At 38.1% G+C, this 19,110-nt stretch overlaps 1 protein-coding gene across 1 annotated transcript; it reads right to left on the reverse strand.

The window, feature by feature from the left end:
• Positions 1–1,019: 1,019 nt before the first annotated feature.
• LOC133881596 (dynamin-related protein 3A) lies at positions 1,020–12,613 on the reverse strand. Its single transcript, XM_062320546.1, has 20 exons — positions 12,075–12,613; positions 9,960–10,242; positions 9,817–9,845; positions 9,605–9,706; positions 9,357–9,425; positions 9,212–9,271; positions 8,855–8,968; positions 8,149–8,197; positions 7,884–7,993; positions 6,896–6,988; positions 6,647–6,739; positions 6,419–6,556; positions 5,349–5,462; positions 5,160–5,255; positions 4,875–4,917; positions 4,471–4,619; positions 4,208–4,354; positions 2,343–2,395; positions 2,141–2,240; positions 1,020–1,634 (listed from the first exon to the last, which is right to left on the reverse strand). Exons 1-20 carry the CDS (start codon positions 12,450–12,452, stop codon positions 1,362–1,364), a joined length of 2,493 nt encoding a protein of 830 aa, XP_062176530.1. The 5' UTR covers positions 12,453–12,613; the 3' UTR covers positions 1,020–1,361.
• Between the last annotated feature and the right edge of the window lie 6,497 nt (positions 12,614–19,110).

Raw genomic sequence — 19,110 nt, forward strand, 5'->3', positions numbered from 1 at the left:
AAAATTACAAATATTTTTTATATTTTAATTTAATCATATTAATTTAAAAAAATTAAATTTTATTCACAAAATAAAAAATATTAATATAAAAATATTTTTTTATATTTGGCATATACAAATTCAGGCAAAGTTGCCGGAATTCGGCACAAAACAGCCGGATCCCGGCCAGTTGACCGAAAGCCGACCGTCCTGGCCAGTTTCCGGCCAGCTGGCCTAAGATTCGGCCAGATGCCAGGGGTCCGGCCGTTCTGGTCGGATCTGGCCTCTCCGGCCAGTATCCCGGCCAGACGACCAGAGATCCGGCCGAATCCGTCCAGGATTCCGGCCAGATGGCCGGATCCTGGCTGGGATCCGGCCAGTCTGGCCGGAATCTGGCATGGTATCCTCAGAATCCGACGACATCTGCTGGACGTCGTGGGATTCCGGCTTAATTTGTCGAATTCCAGCACCGACCAGAGTCGGAATGACTTGTCGAAATTCGGCAATAGTCAACTGTTTGATCGTAAAAGTCGACTGCATTGTTTAAAAGAGAGTCGACTGCATCTACTATCTACGAAAAATGATTTACACTTTTAAAAAGCGTAAATCATTTTTCGAAATTTATTAAGAATTTTTGGTCAAACAAAAATCATTTTTCAATTGACCATTATTTTCGCCTCTACCAAATACCAAAAAATACCGAAACTATTTTCTAGAAATCATTTTACGCCGAAACAAACGGAGAATTAGATATCAATCGTAGTTCTTCTGGTGGCTATATACATTCAACCAATAACCGTCATATTATTTTGCCTTCATTAATTGGTCATCTCACAAAATGAAGAATGTTACTAGTAATTCCAAGTGCTTACTTCCTATCACTTAGAAGTACATGCAACATTTCTCTTTACAAATTTGATAACATTAATCCGAGTAAATGTTATCGCAATTGGCTGAAGTGCAGCATAGTACTTTAAAGATGATACAATTGGCTGAAAAAAAAAAATCATCAAAATTCAACAAATCTCAAACCAGAAAACTTGCAAAAAAGAAAAATATGTATATATGTGAACTGAAGCTGCTGCTTCTGACAAAAGAAGGGAATTATCTACACCCTGTTATTCTTCTTTGGACCCTCGTAAACAATGCAATTATCTCCTATACTATATTAGAGGAACAAAAGAGAAACATATAAAGATGAAAGCAATACCAATATCTGGCTTCCACAATATAGTTAGAAGAAAATGCCAACTTCCCGATGAGCCAGCCCTGGCAGGTCGAATTCCAACCATCTCCAAAGTTGGACAAGGCAATCAAATGAATATAACGCCTTAATAGTGTTAAAAAAATACTCGGACTGGTACGCACATCCAAATGTCTTACTAATCAACTGTCGGATAGAGACCTGGCGTGTAAACGCGTCCGATTCCATTAGAATCTGTATTAGAATAAAGCGGTGGCTGAAGCTCCCCTGAGTGCGAGGACTTTCGGGACTTTGGATTTTTAGGAGAAGCTGTGTAGGAATCTGTGGAACTACTCGTAGAATACATTGATGATGTTGGCAGTCCGTGGATTTTTGGCAACCCTGTCGGATCACCACCCAAACTGTAACCCTTCTCAACTGTTTCAGCTTCCAATGGCAACTCATCCAATGTCTACACAAAAAAGAACAAGTCTCACTGAATTTGACCATAATTTCCCAACAAATTTAACAAGCTTATTATTATTATTATTATTTTATAAGTAAATTTAGTCTTATTGAAAACGTAAGACGCCCCTAACTACACTGGAAGTATACAAAAGGAAACACCTAACTAAGAATAGAAAAATGAACAACGAAAATTTAGCAAGCTTATTGAACTTAAGACAAAAATATGGAATATTATAGCATATTTACAACTAGGCGACATTAACAAGAAAAATTGTCTTCATAAAGCTTGGGCAAATTAATTATACGCATTCACGAAAAGGACAGTGGGGAAGAAAAAGTAACCCACTATGCACATAATATACACATTAGGCTTTCACGAGAAAATACCTTCCACTACCCACCAAACTTGCAATAAAAAACCAAATGCAGTTGAGAAAATAAAATTGAATTTGAAGACCCCATAAATTCACTCAAACCTCTGCTGCTGGTTACCAAATCAGGAAAACTTACTCGGAAAGCCTGTTGAAGAACTCGGAGTGTTTCTCGAGTGCGCTTTCTCTTCATTGCTACCTCATCCGGCTCCTGTAACATCTCTTCAAACAGGTTCTCTCTGATTCGTATCATAAGATAAATGGAACAACTGATGGTCAGCACAGATGAAAACAAGAATACAGCCCAAAGTTCAAATGATCATATCTCTGCTATGCCTTACCTGTAAAGCTTTTTGATGAAAACATTGTGCATCTCACGCTTCGTATGGTTTACCTGGATATAAAGCAATAATACTTGAGGAACTAGCAGAATTAAAAGAATGCCTGGTAACAGAATATTTTACCACATGGATAATGACATAGTACCATGTCATATACAATTTTTATGGATTGTCAACAATGAACTCACTTACATTATGCTTTCATCATATTAAAGTTAAGAAAAGAGAGTGTGGAGTAGGCAGAGAAAGATGATAAACATTTATTTTTCATGTGCCTGTAAGCATGAAAAGATTTGTATATAAGCCACGAAAGGTCAATGCTAACACAACACCACATCCCAACAAATGGACTAATGGACTTTTTTTTATGCGTAAATCAATCTCATTATAAAGCACAAAGGGGCACAACAAAACGTTCTTTAGCTCTACCACCAAGTCTCAAAATCTCACCCAAATGCTCCACATTAAGCACAAAGGTGCCATCCTCCAGACTTCTAAGATGTTAAGGCTTCCCATCCGACCTCTTCAGCTTGCCAACAACTCTATTACCCTTCTAGGCATAACTCATTCTACACCAAAAAAGACAAAATATCAAAACCCATAGATTTCTTGCCACTTCACAATGAAGAAGAAAATGAACTATAGACTCCCCACTCTTGCACATACAACACCAATCCACCATTGTGGCATTCTTCTTTTTCAAATTATCCAAAGTTAATATATTCCCTAGTGATGCTGTCCACCCAATGAAAGCTACTATCGAAGGGACCTTAACTCTTCAAATACTCTTCCAAGTAAAGGGGGACCCAACCAGAATGGACAACACATGATAAAAGGACCTTACTTCAAACTTCCGCTTATTGGAGGAGATCCAACATAATTAATTTATCTTCACCACCTTCTCTCAATCTATTAGAGTACCAAAGATCGAAGAAAGAAGTGACAAGAGTGGGGAGTTTAACCCCCAAATCGCCTGAAAACATGAGGACAAAACTTCGACCAATTAACTAAATGGGAACTTAAACTCATTACCAATTCCACCCCACAAAAAGTCCCTATGAAGTTTTTCAATCCAATTAGCCACACCTACAGGAATTGGGAAAAGGGACAAATAATAAGTAGGCAAATTGGAAAGAGTGCTTTTAATCAAAGTCAACCTACCTCCTTTCGACAAATAAAGCATCTTCCAACCTGCCAATCGACGTTCCATTTTTTCAACAATACCAATCCATATAGATGTATTCTTATACGAAGCACCCAAAGGAAGGCCCAAATACTTTATTGACAAAGATGCCATCCTACAACCAAGAATACTAGCCAAACCTTCTATATCAACCACATCTCCAACGGGGACTAATTCTTATTAAGATAAATTAATCTTCAACCCCACTTCAAAACATAAAGAATAGACAAAGCAGATGACGGAGCTGTTCACAATTTGACTCACAAAAAATCATTGTATCTTCCGCAAATAAACGATGGGATACTAGAAGCTCCTCATTATTCCTTGATCCCACCAAAAAACCTGATAAGAGCCCCCTATCCACTGTGACCATCATCACCCCAACTCAAAGCCTTCATTACAACCACAAACAATAAAGGAGATAAAGGGTCCCATGTCTCAATCCACGAGAACTACTAAAATAATCCAAAAGGGGAACCATTAATAAGAATGGACATTGGCAAAAGAAAATTTCTTACTCTTCCTACCAGCACACCTCACAACAGATATCAAACAGTGAGCACAGCTCATATAGGTCCAGAACGTAATCCATAATTGTTTGATTACAATAAAGGCACGTTCTACATATAAAAACAAAGTAACATATTTCCATGACATGATAGGGAGAAGAGAATGAGAATACCAAGAAGTGCATAATTGCTTTAGGTATAGCGTCCTCAATGTTCTTCCGAACAATGTCATAGTATGATCTCAACAACAATCTTGTGGCTGCAATTTCAATAGCCTCCTCCTCTGATTGATTTTCTGTGGGCCTCAAGACAGTTGGAGGCTTAAAGAAGATCCAGAAAAATACATTAGAAAAAAATAATAAAAATAATAATTAAACATATAAGAGGGAAGAATATTGGAAAAGTCCACAACGGACACTGGACAGATGAAGTATACCTCTCTTAAATGGATCATAGAGATGGCTTGCTCCATGTTATGAATAGGTTCACTATATGATTTGTTTGCCCAACTTTCTTTAGCAGAAATACGGTTATCATTTCCACCAAAAATCGATGAAATTCCCCAAATTGAACTGCTTGTATTTCCTGATCAATTATCAATCCTTTCCAAATATTAGACTATCTTATAATCATAATGATTTTCGTTCTTACAAGATTTATTTTCAGGAACTGCTTTTGCAACCAAGGAAAAATAAATAAATTTAAGCCTTAGGTATGTGATTGCTTTCATGCAATTTGCAGCATTGATTATTAGAGAAACGAATTTAGCATACATATTCCAAAACATATTATTACAGAGGAAAAACAACTAAAGGTAATTATATCAAAGTACCACATTACCAGAGGATGTAACCTTTTCGACATCAGCCACAGGGCGAACACCCTGCCAGTTGTCCAAAAGAAATGACAAAAACAAAGGTAATTAGACCAACTAAGTTTTTTGATAAGTAATTAGACCAACTAAGTATATATTAGCCATCATAAATCTTAACTTGCTTCTCTAAGTCTTAAGATATAATGGAAAGTACAGGCATAAATTCTACATAGTTTGCTTTTTCTGAGGAAGGGGGGAGAGCTGGGCTTATTGGCCAGGAAAAAAAAAAAAAGAGGTACCAATTATCCAACCTGATCAGGCACAAGTCCATTTGCTGGCCTAGCAAGAATAGCGCGAGATTTCAGACTTCTTTCAGATGTTGGCCCTTTATCAGGCTCTACGCCATCCTTTGAAATCAAACAATGGGAAAAAAAAAATCAGAAGTGAATGATCTTGCAGATTGCAAAACACAAATGACTATTAGCAAAGGGGATGTATACTTTTTGCCTGGAAACAGGAAGAGTGACCTTAGAAGACTTAAGTTGTTGCTTTGCCATCTCTACAGCTTTGCTCCCACCAATAAAGTTTGGGTGTGATGTGTTTATGTAGTCCATCTGCAAATCAAGTTATATTACAAAATCCGTGGCATTCTTAAGTATCACAATCAAGTTTGATGCAACAGGTATGCCTGCCTAACAAGTCCATAGGGTATTGATATACAGTAAAAGATCAAGGCGAAGAAGGGTAAAAGATAGAAAACACAAGGCAATATGAATAATAATGTCAGTGAGAGTAGTAGGCGAAAAAGGGACATCAAATTTTCAACTGCCGGACTCATAAATTTTATAGACCCCCAGTCCATCCAAGACCAGACTTGTTACTTTGTCCAAAAGAAGATTAAGCAATAACTGTTACACTCAAGCTAGCCATACGTAGAGATACATGTTCTACCACTACCAATACATTATGTAGATGGGGTATGTTTGGACATACAAAATAGTCTGACTAAGGAAATTGATTCAATATAACAGATGCAACTGAATTAAATGAATGACTAAAGATAATAAAATATACCAACAAACAACACAACCAAACCATATAACAAACAGATTCCAAGTCACCACCATCATTAAGTAATTATATCTTTCGCAATAGTCTTTAGATCAAATGATATATCCTCCTCATAAGCAGGGCTGGAGGGCAAGTCATTGGGTTCAGTCCCCTATTGGTGCCACGAGAAATAAAGGCACAAAGCACAAATTAGAACTAAACCAAGAATCTAAACATTGGTAAGCATCATAAACATATACATTTGACAGGAAGAAAATTTAGGATGGTGCTTATGAGCACTGGTAGACATTTCCACGTATTGATAACAAGTTTGTGCACTGTTGACTGACACTAGCCAAATCCAAGTCTAGTGTTGAAAACTAGTTGCTCCAGGTTTATAGAGTGGAACAAAGTTTTAATTAGAAGACCCCATAATAAAAGGAAACTACTCTGTACCATTTACTTTATGTATGCATGAGTTCAGATGCATCACATGTAGAGTTTCTTCATGTCAAAATACCTCCATTTCAATAATGTGCCCAATCATTGTTTCTGAGGGTTCAAGGCCATCTCGAAGAAAGTTCCCTGTAACTTCATCCATACGCTTTCTCAAAACAGGAAACCGCTGCAGTTCATTCACTAGACAACGGTGGCTAATCTGATGAGAGAACTATGTTATTCCGAGATCAAGATTTACAGAGTGATGATTTGAGACACCACAAGATGTAGGACATAAGTAACCCCCTACCTTCATTAACTCATCATATATGAACCTGGCACACTGAAGGCTTGGATCCAATAAGCGTGCTATTTGCCTTCGAACAAGAACCTCAAATGGCACCTAATACACAGAAATTAAATTAAAATATGTTTTTAACATTGGAAGGAGGTGTGAGGAGGATACAGACAACCAACACTACGGATTCCATCAGTAAAAGAAAATGTCAATCACAGAAATTTTTTTTAAAAAAAAAAAAAAAAACGCAGAAAGACTTACTTCCGGAACAAATAATGCAGATCTAGTGCCAGTTGCATTCTGAATGGCAGTTCGAATGTCATCATCAGTTAGGTCCTCACACGGATCCACCTCCTGCAAGACAGATCAAATTGCAAGAGACACTCAGTCAATATCAGACTGCAAGCCGGCACTACATTCCAGCTACCAAAATAGAATTCAACTCAGCACATATGGGATTAAGCTACCTCACTCGTGGACCATAATTTTATTCAACAAGATGGTCAGAGGCCCATTAAGACTGCAACTCAAATCTAGTGGTTACCTCAAACTCCAATTATTTAAAGAAATGAGAATGCCTTGTCAGGTTAATAACAGTAAAAATAACAATAATAATAATAATAATAGCAAAAGCAAAAGCAATTTTAACAGTAAGAATATTAAAGTGGCAGAGTTCTAAACTGGATTGTAGGATGTAGGAGAGGGGAAGTTCCTTGCAGCGAGCATACCGAAGGCCAATTTTTCAGCTATGGTATACCATTTATTATGGAAGCCAAATTTTTGAGGTTTCAGATATGACTACAGAATCAGGAGAGATTCAACTTGTAGAAAGAGTGGACCAAAGGAGATTTGCAAATTTTTGGATTAGTCAGAGGTCAGCTGCACTAACAAATATTTGCAATTAGAGGGGCATACACTGTCAGGACTTCGTAACAGTGATAGTTGCCAGTTAATTGGTTTTGAGTATACGTTGGGCAGAAATTGAGGTAATAGTTGTTGTTGGTTAAGTCTATGCTTGTACTGTATCTCCTTTAGGTGAACAGACTCATGTAAAAAGAACCTACAACCATTAGAAATTTCATACACTTACAAATAAAATAAAGTTCCAACTTTCACAACTCTTTATACTAATTTTTCATATAGAACAGTGGTATATTGGTGGAACAAATTAACCTTTGATCTTCAAGGTTAATTTGTGCCACCATAAAAAGGTCAGAGGGAAAGTGCCTGCAGATACCAAAACACACACCTCTAAACTCTTCACAAAGATTTGTTGAAATATATAGTGAATCCTAGCTCCACCAGACAGCTCAGCTGTTGACATTTCTTCATTTTTCCCCTCCACCATTGAAGAAAATGCTGTGTACAAGAAGGAATTAATGATACCAACAATGAACTAAGCACGGAAATAATCGTAATATTTATGATGACAGAAATGGTTCAGAATATTGGTTAGAGAACTCAAGGTAAATAGAGAACTAACAACAATAAAAATTAGGCAAAATCATACTCACCTTCTGAATACTTTGAAAGAATGTTAAGAAGAAGAGCTCCCTGACCAGCCTATTGGATTCAAGAAGTGAGTTAATACATGGGAGGTAATCCAATCACAAAAAAAAAAAAAAAAAAAAAAAAAAGGATGCCAGAAGAGCAAAGACAGAGAATCTGTATCAGGATACCAATGTAACCAGAAAGAAGCTGCCAACCTAGTGAAAAATAGAGGTCAGATTATGAAATCAAGCAATGACATCTAAAATGGGTAAATCAATTCACAATCAGAACTGCTCATATAGAGGAAACTAGATCACAGGAGGGGCAAGATGCAAGAAGAGCTCCCTGACCAGCTTATCACACACAAAGTGGGATAATGTACAATCACTCAATCAGTACAAACATTTAAAACAAAAATCCAGAAGAGTGGACAGTTTGAAATAAGTATAATAAAATCATTAGCAAATTTACAATAACAAAATCAGTTTGCACTCAACAATACTTGCTATAGGGGACACTGGATCACAATAGGGTAAATGCAAATTTACAATAACAAAGTCAGTTTGCACTCAACTATACTTGCTATAGGGGGACACTGGATCACAATAGGGTAAATGCAAATTTACAGTCCACTGTTATACCAAGGACAAAACCCATAACCTCAATATGCAATTGATTGAAAAATGATCTCAACCAAGATATACACACGCTCGACATAATAAAACATGCCTTTGATTCAGTGATTTCTCCATAGCTTGCGTGCTCCTTGGCAACCGAAACCAGTGTAGAGCTTATGCGTGACTTCAGCCCAGGAAGCACTGCCTTGATATGTAGTACTAGAATCTGCAAATAAATCAAATATAACAAATCTTAATTTAATAGGGAATTTATGGATAAAATTACCAGAAGTAAAGCTTATTTAGGGGGGTGGGGGGGCACGGAATCATTGTCTAAGTATGTTGCATGAAAGAGAGCAAGAGGGAGAACAGAGGTGTGCGTGTGTAGATGCGCGAGAGGCATCTGGTATGAAATAGTATGATTATGTTCCATGGGACATTTAGTGAGTTGACTGTTGCAAAACCCTACCTGGTTCAACTTCTTTGCCAACTGAGGAACTCCACAACGATCTGCTAGACCGTTATATACCTATTTGAGAAGCACAAAATTAATTCTACAATTTCCTAATGGAATTCAAACAATTCAATGATAATATAGGATGGCACAGACATACTGGACGACTGCGGAAGAACTTTTCCTCAGCCACAAGTGCATCTTTAATACTCCGGTTGAGCATAATATCCTGTTTCAAAGCATTTCATTGAAACAGCCAAATCAAGACCTGATCCTACTATTAAAAATTTAAAATAGCCCTGCATGCTACTTTGTCCATCTCAGTCTTGGCTCACATAAAACAACAAAAGCAAATGATATAATGTAATTAATACACATTTACTCATCTCTAAAGATCCACATGATTACCTCTTGACTACGATTCACAACTCCCACATATCCAAGTCGGAGGGGAATCACTTTTCCAAGCAACAAATTGCGGGCATCGGTACCTCTATCCATAATATCCAACTAAAGTCATATAGAAAAAAAGCCAAACCTCGTCAGAAAATGACAACAGTTTGCTAATGTTGAAGGAACGCATTAATATGGGATAAAAGTCAAGTCAAGATATAATGTACCTTTGTGATTACACCTATAGTTCTATGACCTGCCCATAGAAAATTAATGCTTACAAGTCAAACAAATATAAATACATGTAAAATAACAAAAAAACACCAATCGTGTACCAAAGCATAATTTTTTTAACCCATTCGGAACTTACCATCAGGATCAGCATTTCCTGCAATCTGAAGAGCATCTGAATTCGCTAAATCTGAATTTGCTGGTGTAACAGCCAGAATTAGACAACTTGGCGTTCTAATGTATGACATGATCATTGTCCTAATCCGTGCTTCAATATCAGATGGCTGGTCACCTACAGGAACCTTTGTTATACCGGGTAGATCCACAAGTGTGATATCAAGAACATTTGGTGAGAAAATCTTCAGACGAATCTGCTTGTCCGAGACACCTTTGTTACCTCCTGCTTCCCTCTCTGTCTCAGCCTATAGTCCAATGGAAATTATTCAAAGAGAAAAGAAATTAGAAGAAAAGTAAGAAAATCAGGACATTGTTGGTTTCTACTAAAATGCTCATTTACATGCAAATGTTGCAAACTTGAGCTCACACAATTAGCTACTACTCAAGCCTAAAGAAATCTAGTATGTAAAAAGTTTCAATATTTTTTTTTATTTTAGGGGAATAAAATCAAAACGCAAGGTCTAAGACTAAGAAACTCCCAAAATCACAAACTGAATTGTAAAGAGCAACAAAGTGTGAGCAAGAGCTGAGGTTCAGAGCCTCAACCGAACTCGCAAAACTAACACAAATTAATTCAAGATTCAACCATTTCATGCCAATCAAACATTCTTAGTTCCATAAATCAAAATCGAAGTTCATTTTCTTCTCCTAAAAACTTCGGTAGTAACCAAACACATTTCCACTGTCTATCTGAAAAACCAACCTCTCCTACAATTTATCAGCAAACAAACAGAAACCACAACCACCTCCACTAAAATCTCATGTCCAACCAAATAATCAAAACCACAGTTCACTATCTTCTCCATTTCCTCAGCAAACACACGGGGCCAGACCTACATTCTCCCCTCCCCCCTCACCCCGCCCCCCCCCCCTCACCCCCGGCGCGCGCGCGACCGGTGAAAAAAAATTTCTCGTCAAGTTGGAGTAGCAGATACCCCAGCAAGTTGCAGCCCATGTGAAAATTTTCTTGAAAAAGAAAGGAAAACAGTGGGAAAGTGAAGGAATTCAGAGATTCAGAGACTGAGGCATGGGTTTTGGAGATTGAAAGTGAGAAAAAGAGTGTAAAAGAAAGAGCCGCCTTCTCAGATCTGGTTGATGCCAAGCTCACTCTCACTCTTACTCAATCAAGGTGGTTCACTCATTTATATTTCAAAACATCTTCTCTTTGAATTGATTGAAGCACCTCGTCTACAGAGTAGTGGTTAAAATTAAACTTTTCTGTTTATATACAAAATACTATTAAAGATGATGCTTCTTTCTTATTTCCATTTTATTAACAGAAGGAGGAAAAGGGTGATAGCAAAGTGAACCAAGTTGCTGACCCGCGAGCAGCCAACATGCACCAGCACCACAAATTTCTTTCTTTTTTCATTAGGGTATTTTTCATTTTAACTGTATCTTCTTCTCTTTTATTGCTTTCCTTCCTTTCTTCTTCTTCTTTTTTTTTTTCTGTTTTCCTTTCTCTTTGTTTTGTTATAGTAGTTTTACTTTGGTTTTGTTGGGGCTTCTATAATGAAATCAAAAGTAACCTTTGCTGATTTGGTTGATGTGTAGCAGGGCCCAATTTCAAAACTTGTAGTACAAGTCTGAATTGCAACATGAATGTGGTGTTATTTGGTCTATTCGGTATTTTTTGTAGCAATTGATTGTGCTTGGTTTGTTTCTTGGACCCCATTGATTGTGCTTAGTAGTTTATGCTATGTGTGTTTGTGATGCCATGAGATTAAGATTTCGAATGGGTACCTTGATGTAGAAAATTTATACAAGTTTCAGTTTTTAGTTCTCAGTGTCTGAGTTTTTTGAATTAATTTGATAGGTTTGAATTGATTAGTTTATTTGCCATTCTTTTGCATGTTGGTGGTAATAAGAACAAGGGGCAGAACTAGGTTGGCCCCCCACAAACAACAATCCTGGTTCCGCCCCTGAATTTAACACACATTATCCACCAAACTGAAAAACCAACTTACACGGATACTTTTTCTACACTTCCTCAGCAACCAAAGAGAAACTAAAGAAACTACAAAATAACCGCCATTGAAACGAGGTCATCGAAACAGCAAGCAAATACAAAAGGCACCTGAATTTCCCTTCGAATGTCCGAGAAATCGAAGAACCGTTTGCCCGTCAAGTGGAGGAACTCCCCGTACTCCTCATCCGTCCCGTCCGGCTTCCGCTTGGTCTGCAACAACTGCAGCACGAGCGGCCTCCGAGTGCAGATTTCGGATCCCCTGGGAAGGAAGTCTCGGCCGACGAGGGCCTCGAGCACGCTGGACTTGCCGCTGCTCTGGCTGCCGACCACCGCCACCTGTGGGAGCTCGATGGTCGACTGGCTCCCGAGCTGCGCGAAGATGTCCTGCAGCTTGTTCACTATGGGGATCACCGAGTGCCCCAGCGGCGCAGCCGCCGATGAGGTCGACGGTGATGCTGATGGCGCGGAGACTGGATCGTCCGCCATGGATGAAATGGACTGGACAGGATTGAATCGGTGGCGGTTGATGTGGAATACCTAGGGTTCTAGAATTTAGAGAGAGAAAGTGAGGCTACAGAGAGAGAGAGAGAGGGCGTAAAATGTGTGTATGATTGGATTTTTTGAGTTTCTCGGTGGGGTGCTTGAATGAGCGCCGGATGCGTAGATGGTTAAACTACGCACTACGTAATGAGAGGGACGGTGATTCTTTTTTCTTATTTTTATTTTTAACTTGAAAATTTGGTAAAGGTAAAAACGGTGATTCCAGATCCGATCCTGAGATCCGTAATAAATTACTACCTTCTTTTTTTTTCTTTTTTTCTTTTTTGTCTTTTTCTTTGTAAATTGTAAGTATAACAAATTACTACTTTCTTTTCTTTTTTTTCTTTTTTTTTTTATTTTTTATAAATAATTGTAAGTATAACAAATTACAAACTAAAGCCAAAGCTAAGCTTTAGGCTTAAAGAAAAGAAAATTATAATAAATTAGGGTTGTGCAATCTAACAATAAACACCAAATAAAGCAATTACGTAGAGGCAATGCATCAAATGAATGATGCGAGCCTATTGATTCTTGTCACGGATGCCAAAAACCCAAGCCACCAGTAAAGGTGGTTATAGGTGTATATAAAGTCTAGATAACTCAAACACCGGTTGAATAACAATTATAAGGAACACAGAGAAGATACTTAAAACAAAAAGCCCAGAAAAACTAGGAAAAGCAAAAAAAAAATAAAGGAACAACACACTGGCAACTGGCGGAGCGACGATCACTCGCCCGCGCTTGAAGACCACGCACTGGCGATGGTTGCTGGAATCTCCATGGGAGTCCGGCGGCGGATGTGGAAGGCAGAGGAAGCCATCACGTGCGGCTCTGCATTGTCCACGCATTGACGCGTGTGGGACACGCACCCACTAGGGGTGGGCAAATTATCCGATTACCGACAATTGAAAACCCACCAACCGTCACCAAACCGATTTCGACTGCCTACCACTCACCGAATAATTTTAAATTCAAAAATCAAAATAAATTAAATTCTGAAATTTAAGTCGGGTCGGTAATAGGTGGAATTCGGTTTCCGTCGATAACCGACCCAACCCGACAAAATAAAAAATGTGTCAATTTGATTAGGAGCCAAACAACGCCGTTTAAGAAAACATATATATGCATACTTTTCTCCAAACCCTTAGCCCTACTTCACTTCATACACTTATTCAAACTTCACTCCCTCACGCACGGCGCCGTCCCCGAACCCTAGCCTAGGATCACTTCCTCCCCGCCCCACGCCATGACGCCCAGCCGCGGAGCCGCCTATCTTTCTCTTTCTCTCTCTCTCCTCAAATGATGCAGTGGCCGACGAGGATCGATAACATCTCTCTGTCTCTCACTCTCGTCTCTCATCTTTAACTGAAATACTGAATCAAGCCTCGGTTAAACCATTCCCACTCCTTTTCTCCTCCTTTTTCTTTGATTTATCATTTATATATATTGTGATTTGTGGGTTTGAATCATAATCAAACTGTACGGTTATTGTTTTGAGAGTTTTGGTTATTGGGTTTGTTTACTTTGTTGGAATTTTAGGCTGTAAGCTTGTTGAATGAATGGTTGAATTACCGATTTATCTGACCGTCAATTTTCGATTTTTGCGATGATTTCGAATCATCCGAAAATTTCAGAAAAAAAAATCCTTCTCGAAATAAAGTTGGGTAATTCCCTGACTTTACCCTACTATTTTGGTCGGAAGTCAGTGAAGGGGTTTCTGACACCGACTTACCCGATACCCACCCCTAGCACCCGCGAGTAAGATCTACTCGCAGGAGCGTAGGGGACACGCTCTGGTGCATGGTGGCTGGATGGGGAAGCGACAGAGCAGAGTGGAGGAAGCCCAGATCACGGTGGCCTAGCGCGTGTGGTGGTGAAGCTTCTTGAAGTGGATAGATCTGATTTTGAAAAAATCAAATCTAAGAACTCTAAGAAGAGGGCGAATCCGAGGCTGAGGACGGCATGTGGAGGCTGCAATCGGACCATCCACGGTGGAGGAGAAGCCAGAGGATATTTTGAACCAAGACAAATCGCCAGAGGCGATGGATAGGACCTTCAAGGAGGCTGGTTAAGCCTCAAAAGAGGCGAGAAAGGGAGGGGGAAGGAGGAGGTAGTGGATTTCACTACCTACTCCTCAGCAACCAGGGGTAGCAGTGAAGGTGTCTTCAGGAGAATAAGGTAGCTCAGGTTTCAAAAACAAAATCAGGGTAAGAATTTGAAAATTGTAATTTTGTATTTAAAAATAGAAATAAAAATAATAAAAGAGGATTTTTGTCCAATTACTTGGAAAGGTGGCTTTTGGTGATTAAAATACTGATTATTTTAAAAGTTTAAATGGGTAAGAAATTGTGAATTTAATTATTTAATTAATATTTTAATACTCTTTCATAAGTGTGGATTCAAACTTTTTATTAGAAAAAAAATAGTAATTTAATCAAGTAATTTATATTTTAATATTAGGTGTAATTTCAAACTCTTTAGCTCTCTCTTCTTCTTCTTCTTCTTCTTTTTTTTTTTAATTTATTTCCAAGCATGTACAATAATTTTAAGTGTTTTATGTAAGGAAGAGCGTTTGGAAGAAAGCTCTACAAGAAATGTAGAGAAAGAGACGTTGCACATGGGGTTTTGAAATGTGGGAAAGAGCAAGACTCTTGGTGAAGTGTGTAATCAGAGGCTTCGAGCAATATGTTCAGAATGGGGAAGCATAACATTGAAGTGAAGAGACAACATGGTAGTCAATAAAGAAGAGATAAAACATAACGTTGAGGAGAAGTATTCACGTGTGCGCAATATTAGAATAATTAGAATAAGGCTTGTTATTAGGTTGTTAGCAGTTGGGCTTATTTGTTAGTGGTTGGGCTTTTCTGTTAGGCTGTTAGCAGATTAGTTGGTATAAGAAACCATCCAAGTTATTGGATGGGATATCAAATATCATAGGCCTATTTTGTAACTGAGACGCTTTGAGCTTTTTGACTGAACTCGAATCAGCCGTATTTGTATTCATTTAAGTTACATCCATTTCAATAAACAATCCATCATTCACTTCAAGTTGATCAATATCCATCTTTTACAGCTTATAAGTAAGAAAAATTATTACAATTGGTATCAAAGCATCAATCTTGCAATGGCGAAAGGAACTCGAATGGCTCATCTTACAGATTCTGTAAGGCAGTGTGAAGAAACAACGAAATAGCAAGGGGAACAATTTCAGCATCAAATGAATCAGCTTGCTAAATCAATCAAGACGTTGGTGGCTACACAAAACAAAACTTTGTTAACATTAGAGCGAATTGAAAAATGTATGAATTTAGGGCGAAATACAGAGGAATTTAAGGAAGAAGTGTGTACAGAGGAGAGAAGATGAGCCAAAACTTTTGAAGAAAATGACAATTATGAAAAAGAGAGAAGGAATGCAAGAAGATATGAAGATAATGATTAGCCATGGGCCATGATTGAACAACATATTCAACCAGAAGAGAGAAGATATGGTAGAAGGTAGGAGGAGCAGGAATGGGGAGAGATAAAAATGTAAATACCAGAACTGCAAGATTTTATTTTTCCAGGTTTGATGGGGATAATCCTACTGGTTGGATTTACAAGGTGGATCAATTCTTTGATCATTACCAAACTGTAACATGCCAGAGATTGAGGATGGCTGCTTTCCCTATGGAGGGAGAAGCTTTGATTCGATTTCAAGATTCTGAAGAGTATGGTTATTTCACCCACTAGGAGGCTTTCGCCAAAGCCTTACTTTTACATTTTGGCTCAGCTTTGATGATCCAATGGAAGCTTTGACAAGGTTGAGGCAAACTTCTACTGTGACTTTGTACAAAACTCAATTCAAAGTTTTATCCAACAGACTCGGGGGATTATTTGAGAAGTATAAGTTGAGCTGCTTCTTGAGTGGCTTGAAATATGAAATCAGGTGTTCTCTACGATTGTTGAATCTACAAAATTTGAATGTTGCTTTTGGGTTGGCTAAGATCTAAGAGAAATTTGTGCTAAGTTCAAGAAGGTCCTTTAAATTCAATGCTTACTCTACAACAAATAGTTCACAATCAAGGATTTGGCAGTCAAATAAGATTAATCCCACAGTACACTCAAAGTTAGAAGGAGATACCAGTCAAAAGTCCAACTTTCTAGTATAAGGGATTTCTTCTATGCAAATGGTTGAGGGGAGGAAGAAGGGACACCAGATTCGGGTTAAGCCTAAAGATGTGCACAAAACAGCATTTAGAACCCATGAAGGGCAGTACGAATTTCTTGTAATGTCTTTTGGTTTAACAAATGCACCCTCAACTTTTCAGGGTTTAATGAACCATGTGTTTAAGCGTTATTTGAAGAGGTTTGTAGGTTTTTTTTTTTTTTTTTTTTTTTTTTTTTTTTTTTTCTTGTGTACAGCAAAGATAAGAAGGTCCATTTACAGCATCTAAGGTTGGTTTTGGAAATTCTACAAAATCAGCAACTCTATGCTAAGGAAGTAAAGTGTAGATTTGGGTGTGCCGAGATTGAGTATTTGGATCATATCATCTCAACTAAAGGAGTTCAGGCAGATCCCCTCAAGACTAAAAGTATGTTGCAGTGGCTTATTCATAAGTCCTTGAAGTCCTTAAGGGGATTCTTAGGTCTTACAGGATATTATAGGAAGTTCATTAAAGATTATGGCTTAATTGCTGCAGCTTTAACTTCCTTACTAAAAAATGATTCATTCCTTGAGGATGAAACAACTGCTGTTGCTTTTTAGGAGCTTAAAAAAGTAGTGACTACACATTCGGTTTTGATTCTTCCTAACTTTGATAAGCCATTCATTATTGAATGTGATGCATCTAGAGCAGGTGTGGGAGCTGTTTTGATGCAAGAATAGTGACCAGTAGCATTTTTCAGTAAAGTCTTGAAGGGTAAGGCTCTATATCTTTCTACTTACGAAAAAGAATTATTTGCTTTAGTGTGTGCTATGAAGAAATGGTGGCCTTACTTATTGGGTCAAACTTTTAAAGTAAAGATTGATCATCAAAGCTTGAAGTTTTTGCTCGAACAAAAATGGGTAGTCCTACTAAACAAAAATGGATAACTAAACTCTTAGGTTATGATTTCATAATTGAGTACAAGAAAGGAAAAGACAATAAGGTTGCTAATGTCTTATCCCAAAAGTTTGAAGAAGTCCAAGCAGATAGTCCTAATGATGGCACTTTGTTACTCATTACATTTCCTAATTCTACTTGATTGGAAGACATTAAAAGTAATTATGAGTTAGATCCAGCCAAACAACGTTGCACGTCAGAGGTATTGGGGGATGCAACTAGTACTTCTAAATATAGCATGAGAAGTGGATTACTGCTATACAAAGGGCGTATTATGGTGGGGGATGTGGAGGCTCTTAAAACAAAGATTTTGCATTTGGTTCATAATAGTCCTACAGCAGGGCACTCCGGATATCAAAAGACCCTCCATCGAGCTAAACAAGGTTTTTACCGGCTAGGCATGAGGACAGATCTCAAACACTACATCAGAAGTTGTGATATGTGTCAGAGACAGAAACATGAAACCCTTTTCCCAGCTGGATTTTTACAACCCTTGCCTATTCTTCATAGGGTGTGGGCTGAAATATCCATGGATTTTATTGAAGGTTTGCCATTATCTCCGGGTGCTAATGTGATTATCGTGGTGGTGGATAGACTTAGTAAGTATGCTTATTTTGTGTCTATAGCACATCCATTCATAGCAACAAAAATAGCAAATGTTTTCATGAATAATGTTTTCAAGTTACATGGCATGTCAATATCTATAATCAGTGATAGAGATGCTATTTTCACGAGTTCTTTTTAGCAAAAACTTTTCAAATTACAAGGCACTTGTTTAGTAATGAGTTCAGCTTACCACCCACAGACGGATGGTCAAACTGAGATTATTAACAAATGCCTCAAACACTATCTCAGATGCTATGCAAGTGAACAACCTAAATCATGGTCTACATGGTTAGTTATGACAAAATTTTGGTATAACACTAATTTTCATGCTTCTAATAAACTAATCTCTTTCGAAGTATTATATGGCTACCCTCCACCAAAATTGGTGGAATATATACTAGGCACCACTATGAATCAAGCAGTGGATGAAAATCTCAGATCTCGGGAACAGATTATCTCTCTGCTCAAGCATAATCTTATGGCTGCACAATAAAGGCAAAAGAGTTAGTATGATAAACACCATACAAAGAGAAGTTTTGCCAAAAGAGATTGGGTTTACCTGAGATTACATCCATATCGACAGAAAACTCTGGCTTTGCGAAAGTGTTTAAAGCTATCGCCTCGTTTCTATGGACCATTCCAAGTGACCAAAAAGATTGGTAAGGTTGCATACTGCCTTGATCTACCCCCAGAATCCCGTATACATTTTTTTTCCATGTTTCTTGTCTCAGACGGAAACTGGGTCAACGGACGATTCCCTTACCCACTTTACTACCGGTGGATAACCATGGCAAAATACAACCTGAACCAGAGCAGATCCTACAACGACGGGTTCGAAAACTCCATAATTAGGCAGTTCTAGAAGCTTTGATACATTGGAAGAGCACGGATGTCACTAATGCAACTTGGGAAGATTT

This window comes from Alnus glutinosa, chromosome 11 (assembly GCF_958979055.1).
Source record: "Alnus glutinosa chromosome 11, dhAlnGlut1.1, whole genome shotgun sequence".
Lineage (NCBI taxonomy): Eukaryota > Viridiplantae > Streptophyta > Magnoliopsida > Fagales > Betulaceae > Alnus > Alnus glutinosa.

Bases quoted from the DNA above. Each gene is read 5' to 3' on its own strand.
- LOC133881596 (XM_062320546.1), bottom strand. From the start codon at position 12,452: ATGGCGGACGATCCAGTCTCCGCGCCATCAGCATCACCGTCGACCTCA. The intron at 6,740-6,895 runs GTAAGTCTTTCT...TCTGTGTATTAG, and splicing joins CTGCATTATTTGTTCCGGAA to GTGCCATTTGAGGTTCTTGT. The intron at 1,635-2,140 runs GTAAGTTTTCCT...TTTTTTGTGTAG, and splicing joins TTCTTCAACAGGCTTTCCGA to ACATTGGATGAGTTGCCATT.